The sequence below is a fragment of the Syngnathus leptorhynchus genome, chromosome 14, assembly GCF_054491065.1.
Source record: "Syngnathus leptorhynchus isolate UIUO chromosome 14, UIUO_Slep, whole genome shotgun sequence".
NCBI classification, from domain to species: domain Eukaryota; kingdom Metazoa; phylum Chordata; class Actinopteri; order Syngnathiformes; family Syngnathidae; genus Syngnathus; species Syngnathus leptorhynchus.
The window spans coordinates 9,852,643-9,878,563 of record NC_141208.1 but is presented as its reverse complement, the minus strand read 5'-3'; the positions used below and the strand labels follow the sequence as shown (position 1 = coordinate 9,878,563).

Here is a 25,921-nt window from a genome sequence, read left to right as displayed (position 1 = left end):
CAAACATAATATGACAAAAATAAAAATCATTTGTAACATGTTTAGTAAAGAAAGTGTGAAAGCTCTATAGAAATACAGATGTATTGTATTGTAATATTACACGTGTCCAAATTCATCACATTCTCAAGTACAACCTAAAATTGTCAGATGTATGCTACAGTAGATGACTGCAACACATCAATTCCATTGACAGTAGAGCATAGTGAATGCAGATGATCTGTGAGGTATTAAATTACGTCCATATCTATGCTAATGCATTTCTAATTAAACATAGAGCTTTTTTAATCCCTTCCACATGTCTAAATGGATAAAAAAATCTCATCAATGGCAGTCACATTCATTGAGATTCAAATATTCTGGCACTTCACACTCAAATGAAAGCAATCTGGAAAATGAACTGCACAAATGTTTGTGTCTATATAGTAGTGTACTGAATGTGTGCCTCATTTATCCTCAATGTGACAAGGAACAGAAGCGAGAGAGAGAGAGAGCGAGAGAGCGAGAGAGAGCGCGCACGCGCGAGAGAGAGAGAGAGAGAGAGAGAGAGAGAGAGAGAGAGAGAGAGAGAGAGAGGGGTTGTGCGCCTGTCCTGATTGTGTAATTAAAAAAAGTGTCTTTTTTTTCTTTTTTTACACACACAGAGATTATCCCTCCATCCCAGCTGGTCGGAGTTGGATTTGACTACCCCAACAACCAGAGAGAAGAAATCTGTTTGGGGCTAAATCCAAATTGGCACCCTTGTTGTCTCCCCCCGACTCAAAAATGTGGGCGCACAATTCAAATTTATTACCATAACAATGTGATGTGTCCTACTGACTTCTTGAAGAAGTAATCATATGCTGAAGACAGAAAATAAACACAAATAGAAATTTAGAGCAAGAAAATATGTGCATTCAAATAATCACAAGGCCATGCTAAGCAAATAATTTATGTGCTCATATTTTGTAACTTTAGTGGATATTGAAGCATTTAATCTTTTCAAAGATTCAAATAAATCAATAATTGGCGCAGATAATTTCAGCAACAGTATTGATAGGTTACTGTATTTGTTGAGATATTCTAAACAAATTCAAGCTTTAAAGGGCAACACAACCACAAGGACAAAAATCTGAGCTGGTTCAGAGGCTTGTGCACATCTGTCTTGTTTTTCTCCACTAAGAGAGAGATTTGTCAGCCTTATAATGAGGTCAAATAAGCAAACTGGTTTCTCATGTGAAATTACACCCGCCCTCCAAAATAGCAAATGTAGACGAAGAAAATGTCTAAAAATCCAAAAAGCGCACGGCCACTGCTTGCTTAATGATTAAACACCAGAATGAACAAAAACATCTGCTTTTGTTCACAGTGACGAGAGATTGAATATGCACAGCTATGGAAAAGATGTTTTATTACATTCAGTAAATACAACCTAAATATAATGCTTACAATTAAATTCTCAAGGAAAGTATCTTATAGAAAATTGAGCACAGTATGTACGCATATAATTTGATCATATGTTATATGACAGCATGCATGTCCCTTAAGTGTTCTTTATATATACACAATACTCATCAATATAATTACAAAATTCTCAAAAATTGTATTTTACATGTACAACTGCTCATTTTTACATAATTAATATTACAAAATTAGCTTTTCATGCATTTGTGTTTCTCCACCTGCATCCAACAGTCAAATAAAATGGTCAAATGAGATTGAGAGAAGTGTGCGGACAACAGTCAAAATCAGGCACATGATTTAGGAATTTTGACACTCTGCTCTTCTTTGGATTGGGCACAAAAACTGACCTCATGATGTGCAGAGCAAGAAAATGAAATTGCCTGGAGTTACAAAATTCTTAATAAGACAATATCATTGGATTTTCATTGGAATTCATTTGAATTACCAATAAATTTTAGTATTTCATCCAATATAATACATAGTATAAAGAAGAGCTGGACATTGAATGGCCAAAGCATTTGGGAGTTTGGAGAATTGTAAAAGGCTATTCTGCATTTTATATTCTTACTGAAATGTTGTCTGAAAGCCCAATATCCTATAATATTTTCCGAGTACAGCATATGTAGTACAATCACTCATTGTAATTCAAAATACCATTGAAGGAGTCTCTTCTGAAGTGACATTCCCATGAGTGCTTCAATTTTACAACATGTGGTCGTTTTAAACACTTTCTAAGATTTCATATAACTCGGCAAATCTGTTTGAGCATGTTGTGCTTTAAGCACACATAGCAAACATACTTTACTGAAACTGATCTCAAAGAAAGGTTTCCTCATAGTTTTCACGAAGATTCCCAAATTCAGAGTCCCTGGCTAATAATCTGACGACATCCGAAAGGTTGCTGGCTGCCCTGGTCACGCTGTCGTAAGAAGGTGGCGAGGACATTAGAGAACCTTGTGTTGTCTCTAAAAAGTCACCGCCCACAGCGCCGTAGTGATGAATCATGGTCGCTATGAGCCCTTCCGTCTCTGGAGCATTTTCCACATTGACTACCGACTCATAGTTGATTTGTCTGTAAAGGTAAGAGGCCTGCTTCATCTGCCGGCGCACCAGATGCCTCCTGTAACACCTCTGAATGATGATGGCCGACATCTCCTCCAGCTTGTGGCGCAGAGTGGAAGTGATGGGCTCGTGAGAAATATTGGATGGGTTGGTCATCATGAACTTCTCTTCCATTTGCTGTTTGAGGGCATCCATCTCCCCCGACTCGCCCAGGACTCGTTTTGTGAAGGCAAACAAGATATCCAAGCAGTGGATTCGATCACCGCTGACCATGGGGAGGTCCATGGAGATCAGTTTGATCTTGTTGGGCTTGGCGATGCGCAGCGGCTCCGACAGAGCATCGGCAAAAATCGACAGCATGGAGAACTCGATGAACTGCGTGGCCTCCGAATCGAACTTTTCCCAAACCTCGTAAAACATTTCAAAGTCATCTTCGCTCAGTGGATCGGTGCTTTCCTCTGTGGCCACGCTGAAGTTCTCCAGAATGATGGCAATGTACATATTGACCACAATGAGGAAAGAGATGATGATGTAGCTTACACAGAAAGCTATGCCCACCGAGGGACTACCGCAGTTACCTCGAGTATTTGTTCCAGTGTTGACATAATAAACATTGCACTCATCCGGAGAGCTGGACATGATTGGACTCAGGAGATTGTCCCAGCCGGCCGATGTGCTGATCTGGAAAAGGCAGATCATACTATTGCCAAAAGTCTCAAAGTTGAACATGTCGTCAATTCCGTCTTGCTTCTTCACGTAGGCAAAGTTTGCCATGCCGAAGATGGCGTAGATGAACATGACCAGGAAAAGCAGGAGACCGATGTTAAAAAGCGCCGGCATGGACATCATTAAGGCAAAAAGTAAAGTCCTGATTCCTTTGGCTGCACGTATAAGTCGAAGCACGCGTCCGATCCTTGCCAGGCGGATGACTCGAAACAGGGTCGGTGACACAAAATACTTTTCGATGATGTCAGCGAGAACAATCCCTGTAATGAGAGGGAGAAAGACATAACTGTTTTTGTCTCTGAGAACTTAAATACTAATTCATAGTTAATTTACTGGTTCATTGTGTTCTTGCAGTGCACATTTTCCAACGTACCCACAATGGAGAGTGTAATCACCACAAAATCAAAGATGTTCCAAGCGACTGTAAAAAAATAACAACGAAGGGCAAAGATCTTGATCAGGCATTCTGCCGTGAAGATCACAATGAAGACCAAATTAATCTTGTTGAGAACGGACTCCATGCGGTCCGACTGCTCGTCTGTCTCCACCATCATGGTGAGCATGTTGACAATGATCAGCGTCATGATTATGATGTCAAAGGCTTGCTTCGAAACCAGATCGAAGAAGAAGGCTTGCAGGATGTTCTGAGGTGCACAAAGACAGGTACAAAACAATCAATGTAACCCTTATCAAAGACTTAATCGACCCTATTTTTATGCCCAGAGTGCGATCCAACTGTCAATTAATTAGGCAATAAGTGCAGAAACACTCCAGACAAATTTGAAACATGATGGTGTTACTTTACCGCAGGTCGTGGTATTGGCTTTTGTGGCTTTTTACTTCCTAACTTCTTCATAGCGTTGTAATATTTTTTCTGTTCCTCAGTCATAAAAATATCCTGTCCACCTAAGTATAATCAGAGATGCCTGACATTAGTTTTGACATTCAGAATAACGTAAGACAGTAGACATGTGTTAGACAACTTCTTCCCAAAAGGTTGACTTTTTTTTTTCCCTTCCTGGCAACGGCATGCGAGTTTTGTGACAAATGATGAAGAATGCAATATGACACAGTAATACTCATCTTTCTTTTCTGCTGATTAAAATTGTCAATGATGACGCCAATGAAGAGGTTGAGTGTGAAGAAGGAACCAAATATGATAAAGACCACAAAGTAAAGGTACATGTAGAGGTTGATTTCTCTGATGGGTTGCTCCTCCACCTGAAAACCAAAATTTCTTCAACTCAGACGCTCAGTCTTGACGTCAAGTCTGTCGAAGTCAAGTGAAACACTTACTCCTCTTGAATCAACAGCTGCGTGCATTATTTCCATCCAACCTTTAAATGTTGCCTGTAATAGCGCAATACACAAAATGATTATTTCATTTATTATTTTAAATTTAGCTTTTCTATACACACACACCAGCTCAAGTCAGCAGACACAAGAAACCTACCACTTGAAGAAGGGAAAGGTAGCCCAGTCCCACGTTGTCAAAGTTGACCTTCACTTTGGTCCAGTAGTACTGAGTGTCATTCATGGCCAGGCAGTCGGACTTATTGTTGACGACTGTAAAACTGTGGATGAAGCCTGTTCTGTTCACGCACTTTCCAAACTTGCCCGCAAAAAGGTTGACTCCCATGATGCTGAAGATGAGCCAAAAGATGAGGCACACGAGCAGCACGTTCATAATGGAGGGGATGGCTCCAATAAGAGCGTTCACTACCACCTGGTGAGCACAACAAAGACTGTTACAGTTTTCACTTCTACTCATTACAGTCATCCAAAATGCTGTCAACAAGGTGGGGCCTTATTTAATGTGTTAGTAGCATACGAATTAAGGCAGAGATTGCATACACCTCCTATTAAGACAGGCTCTCAAACATATGGCCCGGGGGTCAATTGGGGGCCCGCAGGATGTTGTTGTATGGGCCCCTCCTTGACATCAAAATTTGAGTTCTCACCCGCATGCCCTCAAATCTGGATAGAGCTCTGAGAGGCCTCAAAGCGCGGAGAGTCCTCAGGGATTTGATTGCAGCAAAGTCGGAATAACCCAGTGAGTTTGCCACCAGGCTTATCAGGGACACCTACAATAGGAAGTGAAATATATTGGACTGTCATTTTTAGAAGGTGCAAATGTGCTGAACAAAAAAATAGCCAAACCCTTGCATGTGAAGATACGGAGAAAAAGAATAGTCTATCTAAATATTTCAGTTCGGAATAAAATGACAAGAAGAATCATTTGGAGTTTCTGTGATTTAGGGACATTCCACAGTTAGGAAAAGACACAATATAAAATTTGTTAGGTTTAGATTTGTTTTGGTTGGTTGGAGACTTCCACTCTATTCTACATCCAAAAGAGACAAAACAAAATGACATTCCGCTGTTGAATGACCCTTGGAGTGCTTGCTATTCATGAAAATGGAAGGATGCCAATGAAACTGAAGATGACAAAACACAGACAAGTATGCAACGTGTCCATGCACACATACGCAAGTATATATGCATATAATACATATATGGATATATATCAAATAGAGTGAGTTTTATAAAGAATAATAAACAAATCAGCCAAATTTGTTACCAATTTGAGCCAATGAGTTCTTTAAAACAATTTACCACTCAGGTCCCCGGTGGTGTGAATTTCTTTATAAAAGTCTATTTACGGATGTGTTTGTCCAACATATCTAAAGAAGATACTCAAGGTTAATAGTCAAAACAGAACAAAGATACTATTTGTCTTACTCTCATGAAATAAATCAATACAAAAGCAAAGATAGAAATCATCAACGAAAGACTTTTATCAAGCAAAAGATTGCCAATGTAGCTACAAATCAAACATGCTGAACAAACAGAACAGCAGTTAAAAATGTATCAAAATTGTACAATACGAATGGCCACCATAAAGAATGCTTTCTGCCGGGATGTATAGGCTGAGGAGAATTGATCTTCTATAGATAAAGCTTACAGTATGTGGCACTAAAATTGTTTTGATACAAAAGCCAAAGTCCTGGAGTGTCATCAAATGACGAATTGAAGGATTATTATATATATATATATATATATATATATATATATATATATATATATATATATATATATATATATTATTTTTTTTTTCTCATGGCTTTTGGTATCATAACAAATTGCAAAGTGAAAGAAAAAACATGCTTATGATGCAGATGCGAGTTTCGTTCCTGGATCTCATACTCACCTGGACCTGCTAACTACAACTTACCCTAACAATAGAGCGGTCTGTAGCAATCTGTGTAACAGCAGGTAAAATCAGAGTCAGGCCGCGGGCCGCATGCCTCGGGCACTTTGATTGATGTCAAAAGATTTACTCGTTTATTTTTAAAGCCAAAAGATTCACAAGATTGAATCTTATTTGGAGGAAATTTGGGCCTAATCCTCAGGCGAGAGCAAAACATTCAGAACAGAAGCATTCTGGTAAATCAATTTCGGTGGTAAAAAGTCCCTGCAAAGTAGTAATAGTTAACAATTTGACAATTAGCATTGTGTAAAACATTCAAATCACAATATCAATTTCAGATGCTGCTGGCTTTAACTTTAATTTGATTTGATAAACACAGCATTCTTTGTTCACTTACATCCACAATGAGAAAGTCAAGCCAACACCAGTAATTGGTGAAATACTTCTTGAAGCCATAAGCGATCCATTTAAGGAACATCTCCAGCACAAAGATGTAGGAAAAGACCTTGTCAGAATACTCCAACATCACTTTGATGACTTTCCTCTTCTCAATGTAGATATCCTCAAATGCCTGCAGTCAAGAGACGCAATTATGACTTATAATGTTAGGGGTGTCCAACATGAACTATTATGCAAAATAGCTTCTGCAAAAAAATATTATTGAGTCAAATTCCATTTAACATGATGCTATTGTATATTTTGACTGCATCATCTTGGGAACTATATTATGTTTTGTTTAGCACGTAGGCAACATATTAATAATTCTACATCTATATTTACAGCTAGGCTCTGAAAATATGCTTCATCATCATTTTGATGTCAAATTCAGATAAGTATAATACTACTTTTATCCTGTTGGCAGGAAAACAAAGGTGTCAAGATACTGTACCAGAGCTCCACTACTGAGCAGGATCATAAAAATGATGAAGGTCTCAAACCAGCTGTGTTCCACAATCTGGTAGCAGGTCTTTCTCAGTCTCCACCAGGCCTGGCCTAGACCTTGGCTGATATCGATATTGCAGCACTGGCAGTGTTTGACGCACACTGAGTGAAAAGGTGAAAGCAAGAAGAACACAGACTATGAAACCTGTCATCACGCAAAGAATAAAATAAAGCGAGGAAAAAATGTTGAACAGTGTAAGTACAGTACAGTACAGTACAGTACAGTACAGTAGAACCCATCAGACATTAAATTCTACACCAACTTTCTGGGAAGCATTCCTCTGGCTCCATGCACTCCTCAGCCAGCTCAGATAAATTGTCCAGCTCCTCGCCAGGCTTCCTTAAATCCACCGTGCTGCCTTCCGAAAGGCTTATCTTCTCCTGCCAGGTAGAAAGTCTCAAGGTCAAAATCTCAAAATTTCATCATCATTCTTAAAATAGTTTGATACCTTTGCAATCAAATGTAATCCAATTCGAGAACTGAATCCTAATTTGGCATTTACAGAGATAAAAAAAAAGAAGTCAGTTTTGATTTGCAAAGTCAATGTTTAAAGGACATTTTATTACTTGTCATTTGCCTGTTTCAAGATTTATAGCTATCTGGAGTGCATGTCAAATTTAACTAGAAAAAAAAAATATTCAATATTATGTCATCTGCTTATGTCCCCAAAATTTATGGAATCATACCTACGTATGTCTCCCTTTAGTACACGTTGCCAAATATTTCAAGAGAACTTGTTGCAGTACTGTTTGATGTCATAATTAAAAAAAGCTTCATTTTACAGTTAAGTAATGTACAATATGCAATCATTCCCTAGGAGAGCAGTTGAAGGATTTTCCATCCACTGTCAGGCTGAATAGCAAGTTCACCTACTACGTGCATGACCTTTCAATCTCCTTTTTACTTTAATACTCTTTTGATAAGATTTGACTTTGTTGTAAAAGCCACAAACATTCAAAACATATTAAATATAATTTGTGAGGCAGAGGTCAGTCTCTACCCTATAAAAAGGCTTGACTTGATCATCCGTACGACCTCGGCAGATTATCAGAGGAATACATGGGACGATTAAATCATGTGGATATGTACAATTGCACATACTTTTTGTCTTTATTTTCTCCCTCGAGAGTCGAGACTGAAACGAGGGCTTTATTTTGAATAAACACTTTAGTGTTATATTTGTGAAGGCCTTTGAGACTATACAAACAAACTTGGCTTGATTAATAAAAATTTTAGGAAAGATAACCCCAGTTTTTTCTTTGTCACAATATATTCTGTGTAGCCCAACTAGTGGAAGCACAGTGTTGTGATTAATATTTTGTTTGTGGAATATGAATTAAACATCCACCTGTTTTTATCATCTCAAGGGGCAGCCATTTTGCCATTTGCTGTCGACTGAAAATGACATCACAGTTGCCAGGTCATAACCAATCACAGCTCAGCCTCAGAACACTGGTGAGCCGTGAGTGTTTTTTTTGTTTTGTTTCCTTTTACAATTTGATAAATGTGCACTTTGCAGCAAACAGGGAAACCGGAAACAACAAATCTTTTGTTTTTTCTCCACAGGACAATGGTCTCCATCATAATTCATTTTGTCTGCTTTACAGCTTAACAGATTATGGTTTAGGAGAACATCCACATGCGCAAGGCCATCCCCACCCTCTCTCTAGTTGTTAACTTGATCCTGGATTTTATTTCTGCATGATACTGGGAACTATGGTAGAGCATCATAAAAGTAGCATTGTGAGCATGAAGTGATTCAAATGAAGTTTGTATGTAGCTGTTTTAAAAAACATAACTATGCTTAGTTTTGATGATGACAGAGCTTTCCTCCATCATGCTAAAAAAGGTAACTAAGTTATGTCTAAATCAAATATGAGAGTCAACTTGGAGCTCTTGTATTAGATCCAGTGATGGGCTGTCGGAGCTAGCAAAGCCTTCTCTGTTGGCCTATCACAAGCAATTAACAACATTAACAAAATAAAGTCTGATATTTCTTCCATGGAATTGCATTAATTTATCCCCAACAATCCATTCAGTTCATTTTGTTGCATTTCTCAGCTGCATTGTGTACAATGTATGTTAGTGTTGGAATAATTGGATGGTCAGCCTGACCGAGGGCCTTATAATTTACGAGTTGAACTCCCTTGCTTCAAAGTTCTGTCTAGCTCCAGAGAATTCCTTTAACTCCCTTCCATTCTTATCTCACGAGTTCTCTGTTTAGTTCAAAATAACTTCTTTCTCGTTTAGTCAACTCTGTAGCTTTTATCTATAGATTGTTGTTGATCGAGACTGTTTGTCTTTGTTAAGTGTAATAGATAAGACATCTGTTGAAGTAGTTGCACATAAGTTATCCTATATTTACTATGATTGTGTGAAACTTAGCAAGAAAGTCTAGTTGCATTGTTCCACAGGAAAACGGCACTCAACCCGCTTCGAGATATCTAATCAAGGACGAGTCAGCGGCTGCTAACCGGCTGAGAAGTAATAGACTCTGGACTGCTGGAGTCACAAAACGGCCAATGCCTCACACCACATAACAAAGTTAGCTAATCAGCGTTGCCGCAGCTTCAAACTCCCTTCCCTTTAGTGTAACAACGCCTTTGTAACCAGGACAACCTAAAGCATTAAAAGAGAACGCAGGGTAAGAACTCAGAACTGATGGAGAATGTAACCAGAATGCTCTCTGTAGTTCTCCTCGTGAGTAAAATTATTTCTAGATGTCTTCTCCTCTTTGTTTCAGTGTGTGAACTAATATCTGATGGTACTTAGACCTGACAGAATTGTTTTATTTGGTCCAATTAGATTTCAGGCTTGATGTGCTGCCATATAAATCAATATTTCCCAGGGCCTTCAGAATCAGTTATGCTGGCCAATGTAAAGGAAACTGCATTAGCAATGGGACCAATCTCTAACCAATCACTGGACCTGGATGATGTAGGCATTTTTCTGACCGTCGACTGGTTGGTAAGAGCAAACATTTTTACAGCCGACTAGCAAAACACATCAGCGCTGTGAGGCAGACATGCAAAATATTTCTAGAAATTTTTAAAATCAAACCATTCATGTTAATTTCTAATCTGGTATTATGGTTTGGCTCATTGTCTGTCACGTCTCGTCCCAAGACGTTCCACTGTGTCGGTTGTCTTGGTTTCTGTCTGTGTGCTCGCCCCTCCCCTCCCGTGTGCCCATGATTAGTTTGATTATTCCCACCTGCCTCTTGTTACCTGTCGTGTATATAAGTCCTGTCTGCCCCTCACCCCTTGTCGGATCATTGTCTGTTGTCGTGTCGTCTGCGTGTCCTTGTGGTTCCTGTCATTTTCAAGTATGTTTTGGTTAGGAAGTCATGTTAGTTTTGTTATGTCATGTCAGATTATCGAGTCTGTATTTTGAGTTCCGCCAATAAACCCTGGTCCGAGCTGCACTTGGTCGCCTTGCTCCATTTCGCTTCCACCCGTGACATTGTCCTTTAATTGTCTTTGTTAATGTTTGTCAGTTTTTATTAGGTATAAAATGGGAAAAACAAATTGCTCCAAACTTACTTTCTGGTCCTCGTCCTCCGATGACTCCGATATGTCCTCGTCCTCCATAAATTCAACATCAGATTCTCCCGGTGCGATGGGAACGATAACAGTCAGGTTTGGGTTAGTCATGTAGCTGTCCTCTTCTGGTATGATGTACTTCTCTCCATAGCGTCCATAAATTCCACCATTGCATTCCAGGTGATTGGAAACCAGTTTAACGGCCTTACAGGTCTCATTGGATTTTTTCCGTCTGCATTTGAAAGTGTGGTTGAAGAGGTGGACGATGCTTGTGGCGAGCCAAGAGAGACCAGAGTGGATGCGAGCAATGGCAATCTGGATGTTATTCAAATCTCCATCCTCATCTGGAGCTGAGAGGTTGTCAGAGCTGAAAGAGCTGAGCAGCAAGGCCAGGAAAAGATTCAGTACCTGTTGACACACAAGCGGTAGGTATCAAGTTAAACTCAAGCTTATTATAGTCAGTGATCCTTTGGGCTTTATGGAGGATGCTGCTGTCGTTTATTCAAACCTTAACTTGAATCTTAACATCCATCCATCTGTATTTCAGATGTGACACATATGGCTTTGTGGGCTTCCAGCTATTCTAAAGTCAAGTTTCCTAACATCCCACTTCCAAGTAATCTGTTTACAAGTTTAGAGAGCATCAGCCTGGATCACACACTGCACTGCACTGTATGTGTGCTTTTGTGATGTGCACAGTTGGTGCGTAAGGATCATCTTTAGCCAGTCAGAGATGGGGAGCATGAGCAGTTGATTAGTGATGAATGAGCTTTGACTTGATTGTCCTTTAAGCATCCCGGATTATCTCTCGGGTAAACAGCTTTCCCACCATTTGTGTACAGAAGACGTTTTTGTTCATGATACAAGTCACACTGTAATCATATGTAGTCTTGGCCCAAACAAGGTATTAAAGTCACAACTATAGGTGTACACAACTAGTCAACCGGGTTTACTAAGTGCAGATGATGATCGTTGTAGTTATGTATTGCTTGTGTCATTGACGTCAAACAACCAGCTCCCATAATAGGATAGGTATTGAGAAAATGCTGTGTACTCACCACCAAGTTGCCAATGACCATGACCAGCATGAAGACCAGGATGCAGAGAGGTTGCCCAGCTACTTCCATACAATCCCACATGGTCTCAATCCACTCACCACACAGCACCCTGAACACAATCAGGAAGGAGTGAAAGAAGTCCTTCATGTGCCAGCGAGGAAGCTGACAGTCATGAGAGATCTTGCACACACAGTCCTGGTAGTTCTTGCCAAAGAGCTGCATGCCCACTACAGCAAAGATGAAGACGATGATGGCCAAAACCAGTGTCAGGTTTCCCAGAGCGCCGACTGAGTTGCCAATGATTTTTATTAGAGTATTGAGGGTGGGCCAAGACTTTGCCAGTTTGAAGACACGTAACTGAGAACAAGGAGGAGAAAACGTGACATCAGACCAAGCAAGCCCAAATCCAAGCACAAATGACAAGCAGAAATATTGTGGTACCAGTCTGAAGGAGCGAAGAACAGAAAGGCCCTCGACATTGGAGAGCCCTAGCTCCATCAGACTAAGGCAAACAATAACGCCGTCAAAAATGTTCCATCCATGTTGGAAGTAATAATATGGGTCCATGGCGATCAGCTTCAGTACCATTTCAGCAGTGAAGATCCCCGTGAACACCTGACGGCACATTGAAGAATGACATTGCGTCATTACCATCAAGCAACAAAAAATGACATTGCTTTTTTTTCATGAATTGAGATAATAATGCCCAGCACAGGTTATGGGGTGAGGGGAAAATAAGAGCTGGTTGTTTGACGTCAATGACACAAGCAATACATGACTACAACGATCATCATCACTCTCGGAACCCTTATTTGTTAGACTTGTCTCAAAAACCTCACTTGAATAAAAATCCTCACCAAATTTCCCACTGAGAGCATAGTGTTGAACTCCTCAGTCATCGGGTAATGTTCCAGGGCCATGAAGAGGGTGTTCAACACAATACATATGGTGATCCCAAGGTCAAGGAAAGGGTCCATAACCATCAACTTGACCAACTCCTTAAATTTCAGCCACCAGTTGCAGCAGTCCCATATCAGGTACTTCCTGGCAAAGGTGTACCAACAGGGGTGGCACTTTTGTCTGGACTCCTCCAGCTCTGCAAAGAAGGACCAGAGGCAACTGTAACTACCTGTGACTAACTGCTAAATTGGTCCTAGAAAGAATGACGTGAGGCTCTCACAACTAACCATCCATGGCATCACTAAAAAAGCTGACAGAGCTTAGTCCTCTTTTTCTCTGCACGGGGGGACGCTCGTTCACTGTTGGGGACGGCTGAAGAAGAGGCCTTTGGACATTTTCCCCTTCGTTGGTGGGCTTCTGTGGGTGGGTCAAAAGCGTCAAAAGCTAACGTTTTGAAATAGTGCCGCTTCGACACTCACCGTGTCCTCCTTGATCCTCTCCATGCTGTAAGCAGGGAGGGAATTCAGGGCGTGTGGCCCCACTGCGGTGATGCCATTGTGATCTAATGAAACGTTGAACCGTCCGTTTACTGTGAGACTTGGGGTGAAGACTTGGGAGCAGTGGCTCCTCACACTGCCAGCCCTTCTCTTCCAGTGCGTGACTGTGGAACTGGTGCGGCTTCTGAAAGCGTCCCCCTGGATGCTGTACTCATCATCCGCAAAGTCAGCCTCTGAGTTGTTGCGCACCCTTAAGGAACTGAAGATGCTATTCTGGCTTCCTCTTCGAGTGCTGAGTGGGTGAGAGGAGAGTGTGGCCAGAAGCGGGTGGGCTGGCAGGGGAGACAAAGGAGGCTGGACACAGAAACATTCGGATGGACATAAGAATCAATGACTCATTATCTGGAATTGTGTCCATTAATTGCTTAGTATCTGTGTGCGGTACCTTTAGCTCATCTTCCAGGTCAAGGTTGTCTTCAGCTTCCACTGCAGTTTCTTCTGATAGCGCCCTGTGAGATCGCCTCCGTTTAGTGCTGCATCGTCTCATACTTCCTATCTTTGTACAGAACGGAGACAACTCCGGGGACAAGATGGAATCGCTCTCCTGGGCTTGCCTTTTTGCTGCCAGCTTCACAAAAAAAAGTCAAATGGTGAGCACATGCAAATACGTGAGCGCTGTTTGCACGAGACTTACTCTTTGCTCCCGACGAAGATGCTCCATGGCCATTTGAAACTCCCTCTCCTTCAGCCAAGCCTCGGCAATAGTCGCCTGATTCTGCTCCTCATAGGCCATGGCGACAACTGCCAGGATTAAATTGACCAGGTAAAAAGAGCCCAGGAAGATAACCAGGACAAAGAACACCATGTAGGTCTTTCCAGCTGAGCGCAGAGTCTGAAAGATGGAAATATCCAAATATCTTACATTATTAAAAGTTAAAGTCCCAATGATCATCGTCACACACACATCTGGATGTGGTGAAATTTGTCCTCTGCATTTAACCCATCCCCATGTGATTTTAATCCATCCCCTGGGGGAGAGGGGAGCAGTGAACAGCAGCGGTGCCGCGCTCGAGAATCATTTGGTGATCAAACCCCCCAATTCCAACCCTTAATTCTAAGTGCCAAGCAGGGAGGCAATGGGTTCCATTTTAATGGTCTTTGGTATGACCCGGCCGGGGTTTGAACCCACAACCTTCCAGTCTCAGGGCGGACACTCTACTACTAGGCCACTGAGCTGTTAATGAGTTTTTTACTTCATATTTGATGAAGAATATTCACAGGCAGACTCAAGACTTGATTACATAGTTAATATAGCAACTCTTATTTGGCTAAGCAATTTATGATTACAAAATAAATCAGAGAGATTGAACCTGGTGAAATAGTTTCTCCCAGTAGTCTTGGGTCATGAGACGGAAAAGTGCCAAAAAAGCCCATCCAAAAGTGTCAAAGCTGGTGTAGCCATAGTTTGGATTTCTTCCAACCTTGAGGCAGTCAAACCCTTCTGGACACTTCCTGTAATGGAAGTATACATATACACATTATTAAAGCGGAGTTGGGATCAACAAAGGCAGTGCACAATTAAACAAAAGCATCTGGTATAGATCGACGTGGGATAGCGTGTGCGCCCGCCTGCCGGCTGCTGTCACAGGGGTTAAAAACATTTTGAGTTTCAACATTTAGACTTGTGACCTTTGATTCAGCACCAGAGAGTAGCAAAGTCTATGCCACTGCTATCATCATGCACCATCATTTCAACGGAGAAGGGCACTTGAAATTTATCCCACTCCGCTGCAATCAAATGCACCAGCGCAAAAGAGATTATATGACAAGCCAGATGGATATCAAACAAACATTTTGCACTCCGTTGCCTTCATTTCTGATATTCATTGTCAGCAAATATTTAGGTCTGGCAGTGAAGAGCGATCGGGGCTGCCAGAATAATTTCATAATGACTGGGAAACAGCTGGGTAAAGAGTACTGCTAGGAGAACAGCTGGACATCTCACCAACAGGCCAGGGATGCTCACTAATATGGAGCGGTGAGGACACAATTCACCACCAATTGCCACTTCATCACCACCACCACCAAAAAATATATATACACCGTAATTTTTGGACTATAAATCGCTCCGGAGTATAAGTCGCACCAGCCATAAAATGCACAATAAAGTGAAAAAAACCCATATATAAGTCGCACCGGAGTATAAGTCGCACTTTTGGGGCAAATTTATTTGTCAAAATCCAACACCAAAAACAGACATGAACCAGCAACAACAGGCCAAACGATATGGTATGCTAACGTGACATATACACAAACGAGGAGCTGAGAACGGTCTTAACGTAACATTCAGAGTTATTCAAGTAAGTATTACATAAATAACACGTTTATCAAACCACCTGTGTCACTCCAATTCATTAAATCCATCGATCGTGCTTTATGTAAACAATGCCGCGTATGCGCTGCATATGGTGACGTCGGACCCGTTGTAAGTTGCATTTCTAATTATTCCACAGACCCATATAACGATATACAAAGTATATTTCAAATAACTATCATATTACAACATAACTATCATATTACAACAATATTATCAAACCATCTGTCACTCCAAATCATTAAATCCATCGATCAAATTCCTCGTTCTTTATGTCAACAACGCCGTGCGTGCGCTGCAGAGATCTAGTATATAACTATATTATAGCGTTAACAAAGTACCAGGAAAGACGTGGGTTTGGTAAACGGCTCTTTATTTAATAAACCAGAGTTCAACAAGCCAACAACTACCGAGCGTATGACCGGGCGTGTGTAAAAGCCATGTCCGAGCCCCATCCACCGTCCCTGGACAGCCACCCAGCCGAGCGCCGGCCCCCGACTTCCATCCACGGAGGTGAAAGAGAGCTCCCGTCGAGAAGGACCGGGCGTGCGTAAAAGCCATAATAGTTTTTCAAACCTTCTGTGTCACTCCAAATCATTAAATCCTTCAAACTCTTCGTCCTCCGTGTCACTTACAAACAAAGCCGCTAATGATGCCGGTAGTACGTGGGGCCCTTCGTCATTTTCGTCATCCCGTGATCGAATCCTTTGCCCTTTATGTAAACAACCGCCGCGCGGCACGGGTGACGTCACTTGCAGTTCAAATGACAGTAATCCCTCGCTACATCGCGATTCGTTTATCGCGGTTTCACTACATCGCCGATTTTTGAATTTTGAAAATTTGTGAAAAAAATCACATATAAATCGCTCCTGAGTATGAGTCGCCCCCCCCACCCAAACTATGACAAAAACCACAATTTATAGTCCGAAAATTACGGTGTGTGTGTGTGTGTGTGTGTGTGTGTGTGTGTGTGTGTGTGTGTGTGTGTGTGTGTGTGTGTGTATGTATATATATATATATATATATATATATATATATATTCTGTTCTATCTATCTATCTATCTATCTATCTATCTATCTATCTATCTATCTATCTATCTATCTATCTATCTATCTATCTATCTATATATATATATATATATATATATATATATATATATATATATATATATATATATATATATATATATATACACACACACACAAACACACACCACACACACACACACACACACACACTCAATTGAATGCATATTTTTTGTGCAGACTTGGGCCTTGTAGTGTCTGTGCAGGCCTTGGCTGCGTGTGTTTGTGTCATCATACCCTATCTAAAGCTTTAATTTGGAAATCTACTCAGGGATTACTTGTTGGAATACACTCAAAAGATTAAGCATCCTCTATGTTTTACGTCCTCCATCCTGACCTGCTTAATATCTTGTCTCCACAGCCAGCCCTAGGAAGTCCCATCAAAATAATACAACTGATGATCATTTTGGTCATTAACTAACGACAGTATATTAGCTAAGGAGAAAAGAAATCTGGGAAAACTATTTGGATTTGCTTACGCTATATCGTTTTTGTGAAAAACTGAAACTAAAGTACTCAATCTTGTTTTGCCACAAAGTCTCAAAGTTACACAGACAAAATGGAATTCTGTTAAAGGATTAAAACGGCGGCACGTGTCAGTGAACTTGCACCAGCACAATCAACAAGACTAGTAACTTGTAGGTAAACTGTAGAGCAGCTGGATTGCTCTGATCTTACTGACCTTAAGTATCTGCTTTTTCCTCTGAAATGAACACAAGTCACTGAGTCAGATTTTGCTTCTTAGGAGATTAAGTGCCTGTGCTTTTTTGGAGGCTAGGTGAGTGTTTGTGAGGGGGGGATTAAAAACAATAACATTCAAGCCTGACTGATCGCTGCGGGAATGACGCGGTGTTCTTTAAATAATCACTTATCGTAATATCATCTTTATTTGCTCACAATTGAGTTTCAAGATCTCTAGAGTCTCATATCAGACACAGTCATACAAGACCATTTTTGTCCTTCAGTACATTTCTCAACGTTCCTGTCAGTTATCAAAGAGTGAGCGAACATTCCGATTCTCAAATTCAGTTTGTTCTCTACACATTTGAGAAACTTCAGGTGTGCCTAATTGCGCCTAGATCATATTTAGCATTTAAAGCCCAGTACGGTTCACATTTCAGTCAAGTATTACTCGTTTTAAATCAAGTCAGGGAAATACAGTACACATGTTCAAACCCTCCTAGAGAAAATGCGCACCGACTCTTGCCTCTTTGCCTTTTCTCCAATCATTAAAAAAAAACACCTTCCGTCACAGAAGGCAAGCGGCAATTGAGATTGCCACAGATGGGTATTTAGTTCATAATCTAACCCCTGAACTGGCGCTGGCATGGCTCGAGTCATCCTGTTGTGCTTGTTTCAAAAGCATTTGCAGATTTATAGGATTACTGCGTATGTAGGGTGAGTAGCAATATTTGGATGGTGTCACACATTTCCTGTGACAGCCACAGCAACAGTCCTTGACTGCAAGTATGATCTTATCATGTACAACGGCCCATACATTCATCAAATCTATTTAGTGTGTGCTTGCTGATGCACTTATAAGAAATCAAACTGCAGTGCATGCTTTGAGGACGTCTTTGATCAACCCTAACAGTATTGATCAAACCAGTGATCCAGTTCAACCTCATCACTGTGTGGAGCTTTTGAGATGATGAAATCTCCAAAGAAGCTGGCAACTTCATGCCTCTCAGTGCAGGGTGCCAATGGCACTGGGGTGATAAGCCACACTGCATGTTGGCCGTCTTGTGCACAGCCTCTCTCACGCTACAACCCCCCCTCCCCCACTCCCTTCTGATGCAATCGCTCTTCTATACATTATGTCATGGACTTAAAATACAGAGCAACAGCATCTCGCCTTTATATCTCTGTTCCGGTTCTGTCAAGACTTATTTGCATGGAGCCCGGGGGCCCGTAAACATGACACGCATGTGATCAAAAGCCACTAGATGGAGTTTTACCATTATATACCGGCAAGCAGATAATTGCAACTTACCCTGCGTCGTTGCCGTAGCCACATATTAGCGCATCCTTTGCTCCCTCAATTTTGTAAAAGTTATCTAAAGGAAATGGGAACAAGAATAGCGTTGGCATGAATTTCACATTATAATAAATGGATGAATAAGTACTGTACGGATTTGGGCTGACCTTCACTGGTGAGAAAATCCTCCACTGAGTTCCAGGTTCTATTGTTGCAGACGAAAGACATGTTTGGACTAAAGGAGGAGTTGACACAGTGTGCGATGCTGCGAACGCACTTCTGTCGCAAAAGCCCCATGAAAAGCTGCAGGCCGATAAGGGCAAACACGCTGAGGCAAAATACGGTCAAGATCATCACATCTGCTAGCTTCTTCACAGACTGGATCAGAGCTCCTACAATAGTCTTCAGACCTGCACGAATTGGACATATATGGCGAGTTGGCCAAACATCTGAGACATGTGAGACAGATTGGAGATGAGATGAGATGAGCGTTACCTGGTATAACCGAGATGGTTTTCAGGGCTCGTAGCACTCGAAAGGTTCTTAGTGCCGAAACGTTTCCCAGGTCTATAAATTCTGTCACATATCTGGCATTAGATGAAAAGAGCATAGAGGGAGGTTGCATTCAGTTATTGATTCAAATAATTCAATCCTATAGCGTCATTTAAGAACTGAGTCCAATGTCATTGGGACACTGTATATACAAATATATATACAATTTATAGTCTAAAATATATAAACAATGATCTGATGTGTGTCCTGTGCCACAAAAAGTCCAAATATGGTCACTGATAAAAATTATATTGTTACTTACGCCATAACAATGACGCTGAAGTCCAACCAGTTCCATGGGTCCCTCAAAAAGGTGAAAGGAACGATACAGAATCCTCGAGCAAATATCTTTATTGCTGACTCGAACGTGTAAATGGCAGTGAAAGTGTATCTGTAAAATCAATGAACCGGAATAAAAAGAGACGGCAATTTTATTCATGAATGCCATGCAGCACAGAAATAGACTGAAATAGCAACCTTACACTTTACTGAACACTTTACTGAAACTAATTGATGAAAATACAGAAATAATAATTTTGTGGAGCAACTAAAATTGTGGAGGAATGACAAAATGTGGGAACATCCAATAAGTTTTGAAATTGTTTCTGTGCTGGAATTTCATTTGTTGAAAAATTATTATATAGTTCAACAGTTTTATTTAATAGCAATTTATTAGTATGGAATTTTGATCCATGGCAAATAAATAAAAACCTCGAGGTCACTGTCATGTCGTGACTCTGGCGTATTCTTCAATCTAATGTCTAGTTTAAATTCAATTCAATAAATTTTATGATTGGTCTATGTCTCTCCAGTTTTTGAAGCAGGCTGGGATGGGAGTTATGTGTAGTATTTTCTAAACAGATGAGAACTGGCTGCATCATTTCACCAAGCTCACTAACAAACAGCGACCATTTTATCACAAAGCAAGGGAATGGAATGTAAATGTAAAGTGAGATTATCTTGAGCAGGCAAAGCTGCATGCAAAACATGCTCAAGCACACCTGCTACATCAGGTGGAGCCCCGAAAGAAATTGACCAATTTCATTCCAGACCGCAAATTGCATGTGGCATGCATCATACTGTACATACACGATTCTTCAGTTACGCCTGGGCACAGCTGTACATTAGAACATACAACATCTGAGTTTTACTTTGTTTTTGTAGCGTATGGTAAGGAAACGACGTGTAACAATGTGAGGGACTTACTCTAGGTGCTTGGTCCATGGCGCTGGGTCAGACATAGCCATGAAAAAACAGTTGGTCAGAATGGTGAACATTATGAACAGGCTGAACAATGTGGACAACAAGTTGAGGAAAGTCGGCTGTAAAATATGCAAGCAAATTCAGTAATGCACAAGCAACAATGTTCTAATCCTATGGGATGCATCTATCCATTAAGGCAAAGCAACAAACCATAGTGTGAGCCATTGGCATTAATACAATAAATACAGCTTAGTGAACAACATTTAGAGTTTGAAAACAAGGGATTGATATCATTTTCCCTTGAGGATAAATAATCAGCAGACTGATGCTCAAGTCATACTTAGTATATAATATGCATATTTTGAAGAGAAATGTTTTAGAATCTGAGTTTGGCATTTAGTGCATAAAGGGGCAGATTCCCTGACACAAAGTTCCTTTTTCTCCCTGATAAATAATAGGCAGCTGTCATGATGCAAAAATCTTGCTCTTTTTTTTCCCCCCATATCAGAGATTAAAAAAGGGATCTCAGAGGGGATTTGGTTTGTGATGCCAGAGGACTATTACAAAGCTGTATCAAAAATGTAACTTTGGCGGGGGGAAAAAACAATCACCAACATTCACAGAACATTTAGAATAATTAGGAATTGGCTTAGTCACAGTAATAAACAGAACATTCAGCCTCATGACATTCTATATTGCACTTTTTTTGTATAGTGTATTTGTATCAAGTTATTATTGTACGCACGTCATTCTTAAAGTATAACGAAAGCCACTGTGTTGTATCATCTTAGATACTATAATAGTTTTGATATAAAATATTTTCCCACCACACAAAAAGGATATGAATGGACTAAAACTTTGATGGCGATCGATCTGATGAAGTGGAATGGGCTCAATATGTAAAGAGCAGACGTGGCACTGAATCTGAAGATTGCCTTCCCTTTGTTGAGTACGATAAATGTCTGGGGGGAGAAAAGACACAAATTATTATGATCGTTATTATTAATATTATTATTATTATTATGTTTGTGATCTGTATGCCGTTAAAAAAAAAGTTGAGTTCAATCTAACATCTAAAACATCTACCCTAAGCACCAAGAAAGCATCATAACAAAACCAGAAAACTAAACAGCAACACCAATGGATAGTATAATGGCAGCAACTCCAAAGTAAACAAAGCCTGAAGCCTTTCCACAACAGATGTGGCATTTATTTAAATATTTTGTCATCTGTGGATAATCCATTAGCAGCCCGTTAATGGTTTAGATCTGCCAACAAAGCAAGTCGAAATGCAAAATCCTTTTAGAATGAGATGCAGGCACTTTTTGATGAAACGTCTGTAAAATACTTCCCAGAGAAAGTTCATGACTTCTTACTTGTTATTATTATTATGACAAATTCTACATGTATTATCTGCATTTGGTTTCAACAGAATTTGAAAAAAAATCTAAAAATGACTGTGGAACCTAGTGTTGAACACAATGATACATTCCTGGAAGTTGATAGACTTTATTTGTAAAACTGATTTTACTCTAGGAAAACATGAAATCGAAAAAAAAAAAAAAAAATCTAAATATACTATGGTTCATATCGGGGCCCGAGTGGTGGCGATTGGGAAATACAGAACAACTACCAAACGGCCAGTCTAGTTCAGGTTGATCTAGTCATGTTTCTTTCTTGTTGGTTTTAATAATTCCTCTACAATCTTCTCACTTACGTACGCCAATGCACCTGAACTTTAAGATGTTGACTTTCTTTGTTCTTCCAGAAACCAACTCAGAATTTTCAGACAGTGTGGATGTTGATGCAACATAAATTATCAATGAACAACGTTTTTGGACGTCAACGGACACCATTAGACTCTCTTTAGATTTGACTACAAAAATGAAAAGATCTAAATTGGCTGCTGTACTTACCCTCTTGTTCTTGAAATAAAAGGGGTCAATGTCTTCCAGTGGCACCCCAACAAGTTCCGAAGGGATGTCCCCGAAGATGCGCGGCAGCTGCTTGCCTGCCTCCAGGTCGACCCTGGGTTTGGATGAGTCCACGTTCTTGTGGGCCTCTTTGCAAACCTTGGCATTCTTGGCCTGCTCCTCTGCAATCCGCTGCTCCAAGGCAGCCAAGGAATCACGAGTAAACAGCCGCAAGCCATCAGGACCCGTTGGTAACAGCATGGCTGCCATCTTTTCATCCTGATTCTTCTGTACTAGAATTCACTTACAGCTAAAGATGGAAAGGGGGCAGTCAAATGAAAAGAGAGTACAATAAGTGCTGAGATAATATTCGAAAGATGACTCAAACTCAAACAAATTGTGTTTTTGATACAAATAATGCTTTGGGTGTATTATATTGCTAAAGTCTACCTATAGTTTTGTCCCTGTATGTTTTTTTGTACTGATCTTGAAACTTTGTATTAAATATTTGATCAGCAGTGGAATCCAGCGCTCATCGGTACTCTCGCAAATTTACCAAACTGGATTTAGCATCAAGAGTAAAATGAGATTAAACTCTTGATAGAATCCCATCCAAAGTATTTGATGGATTTTCAGGAAAGCTGGCATGGATATCTGTGCTCATACAATGTAATACAATATCATTATTTCTGCACCAGCAACTCCGTCGCAAAACGTAATCTGTAAATGGAAGATATTCTGGTTTTGATCACAAGTACTGTACATTTGTTTGCTATTTATTCGCAACATTTTTTGAAGGCTGGAGGGGCTCAGCGGTCAATGGCAAGTTCAGTATTGGTAATATAGTGGAAGATGAAAATGTTTGCGACATTGGGAAAAGAGAGAATTGAGCAAAACAACAATGGCATGAAATGGCCCAAATGGAGTGCAACTAACAGGACAGCTCCAGGATGGGAAAGGGAAGTGCGGGCCAAGGAGTGCGTAGAGGGAGGACACAGGAACAAGCAGCTACCACCACTTCCTACTTCTAAAAAAATAGCAACACTTTTCCATCACTCTCTGTCCTGAAATGCATTGATCCCTTCATACATCAGCCAGAAGCTAGTTATCTGCTTTCTCTTGATCTGCTTAGTTTGGCCCAAATTGATCTCAGATCAGCGTCTCTCACGTTGAATCCAGTGCTTTCACATTACCTATCCCGATAAATAGGTAAAGTTCCACTTGTAGCATCACATAGACGATTAGCGGGTTCAAACTTTGTCATGTGTAAGTTCTTGCATGTGATTGTGTCCTCTTTGGAATGTCATTTGATATATACATTCTGAAACTGCACCATAGGATATTACATTAAAAAGCAAAGTGAGGATATTTGTCAAGGCGAACTGATTCAAATTGCATGCCATCTTATATGTGGGTGATAAAGTAGCAAACATCACAGGGCAAAACATGAACAAATTTAAATTCCCATATCGGACAGCTGTGTTACGCTCATCATAATTCCGAATAATTATGATAATTGTATTCAAAGTCGAGCCGAACCCTTGAAGCTTACACAAAGATACATTCCAATTAAGTAGCATTCTGCAGTTTTGTTAGAAAAAAACAAACAAAAAATATGATACTGTTGTCTTTTATATTCATTGATTTTCAAAAGTATTTGCTTTATCAAATTATCTCCTGTTTAATAAAGATACAACATCATAATATTTTACAGAGGAATAATCGGAAAGGACTTAAAAGTGGTGAGTTTATACAGAGAAGCATTTATCATCTTGTTTGATTTATCTGAAAAGCCATACTTTGCTATTTAATAGTGGCTTCTTTCTATTTCCTAGTTTGCAGATCACAAAAGTATTTCTTATTTTTGTACTTTTGTTCCAATAAAAATGTCCTTTGGTCGAACAATCCAACCTCATCATGTTCTTATTTTTTGTACAGCAAATAATAGTTACTAGAAAATAATGTTTTATAAGCCCTCAAGGAGCTTGTGCTATATACTCTGTTTATCTGAAAAGCCATACTTTGCTATTTAATAGTGGCTTCTTTCTATTTCCTAGTTTGCAGATCACAAAAGTATTTCTTATTTTTGTACTTTTGTTCCCATAAAAATGTCCTTTGGTCGAACAATTCAACCTCATCATGTTCTTATTTTTTGTACAGCAAATAATAGTTACTAGAAAATAATGTTTTATAAGCCCTCAAGGAGCTTGTGCTATATACTCTGTTTACAGAGTTGGACTATTTATTCAGATGATTGTGTGTAAGTGTGTGTGTGTCAGTCATGCTTGTACACATTTCATCATTTGTTTTGTTACTGTAATTTTAAACTAGGAAGCACTTGCAATGCAAGACATTTAAAAAGCACATTCAGATGAAAATGATATCATTGTGGATAACTCTTGAGCAGAAACTGCATTCAAATTGATGATCCCGCTCAAATGTACACATCCTTCTGAGTAATGTTGATGATGAACTGCCCTCTGACTATACCAACCGATGACCTACTTCCTCATCAAAAATCTTTCAATGTAATTGCAGTATGTGCTTACAGAGAGTAAAGACCAGCATAATTATCACAAGTCACAAGAACAGAGAGACAAATAGTTGAAAGACTGACATAAGTACATTATAAACAAAGCAAGCTCAAGACCAGTCTTGATAGATCAGATTTGTATCAGTTATCACTGAGGCAATACGTAAGAACATGGCCCATGCTATGAAACATGGTGCAAAATATTCACAATAGGTTGCATCATCACACGCTCCTGAACAACAATTTACTCATCAAATGAAAACTAAATTTGAAAATATAAATTCATTGATTAAGTAATTTACCACGATTACGAATCAAGTTTTAAATGCGTATCGCTAATAGCCTATGTACGTGTTAATATCTAACCTTGAAACAAATGCATTTTACTGTGCTATATCCCTGAAAAAAGTAATAATGTGTTTCTTATGATTACTATTATTGTAAATTACATTTTACACAGTCAAAATGAAAGTAGACAAAGGGAACGAAGCAGCATTTTACTTACCAATGAAACTCTGAGATTTAAAGCATCATTTACAGAGTCAAATTGTGACGTTTTCAGAAGAGGCATCAGCCAAACCCTCCGTGAAAAATCCATCATTTCATTTTTTTAATGGCTTATTCCGCTTCATGCCGACCAAAACTCCAGAAAACAGGACAGAGGAGTGCGTGTGCAATCCACGGTTTGGCGGTCAAAAGTATCTTCTACACTGCCAACGTACTAATCACCTTATGATGAACATATTGAAGCCGGCCTCGTGCGTAATGCCCATGTTTTCAATTCCCCTTCCAGTCTACTGCTACTTCCATAAAAGTCATCACAGAAGTTTGTCTTTCCACACGGCGTGGTGAAGATGCACCGCTGTATGATGCATTTGAGCGTGGGAGGGATGCTGCTGGACG

General features: G+C 39.9%; 1 protein-coding gene across 1 annotated transcript; it reads right to left on the bottom strand.

The window, feature by feature from the left end:
- Positions 1–1,370: 1,370 nt before the first annotated feature.
- Positions 1,371–25,696, bottom strand: LOC147046573 (sodium channel protein type 2 subunit alpha-like). The gene is made up of 27 exons (XM_085930544.1): positions 25,524–25,696; positions 22,489–22,795; positions 21,416–21,534; positions 20,576–20,665; positions 19,632–19,760; positions 19,313–19,404; positions 18,985–19,227; positions 18,833–18,896; positions 14,750–14,891; positions 14,074–14,271; positions 13,825–14,007; positions 13,362–13,733; positions 13,170–13,299; positions 12,840–13,078; positions 12,424–12,597; positions 11,983–12,339; positions 10,925–11,332; positions 7,645–7,762; positions 7,329–7,483; positions 6,837–7,010; positions 5,190–5,312; positions 4,682–4,954; positions 4,525–4,578; positions 4,308–4,449; positions 4,034–4,134; positions 3,602–3,872; positions 1,371–3,488 (listed from the first exon to the last, which is right to left on the bottom strand). The coding sequence occupies exons 2-27, from the start codon at positions 22,753–22,755 to the stop codon at positions 2,257–2,259; spliced, it is 5,850 nt and encodes a 1,949-aa protein (XP_085786670.1). The 5' UTR covers positions 22,756–22,795; positions 25,524–25,696; the 3' UTR covers positions 1,371–2,256.
- Between the last annotated feature and the right edge of the window lie 225 nt (positions 25,697–25,921).

Bases quoted from the DNA above. Each gene is read 5' to 3' on its own strand.
- LOC147046573 (XM_085930544.1), bottom strand. From the start codon at position 22,755: ATGGCAGCCATGCTGTTACCAACGGGTCCTGATGGCTTGCGGCTGTTT. The intron at 20,666-21,415 runs ATATCCTTTTTG...CTTGTTGTCCAC, and splicing joins ATCAAAGTTTTAGTCCATTC to ATTGTTCAGCCTGTTCATAA. The intron at 7,484-7,644 runs GTTGGTGTAGAA...CTTTTCACTCAG, and splicing joins AGAGGAATGCTTCCCAGAAA to TGTGCGTCAAACACTGCCAG.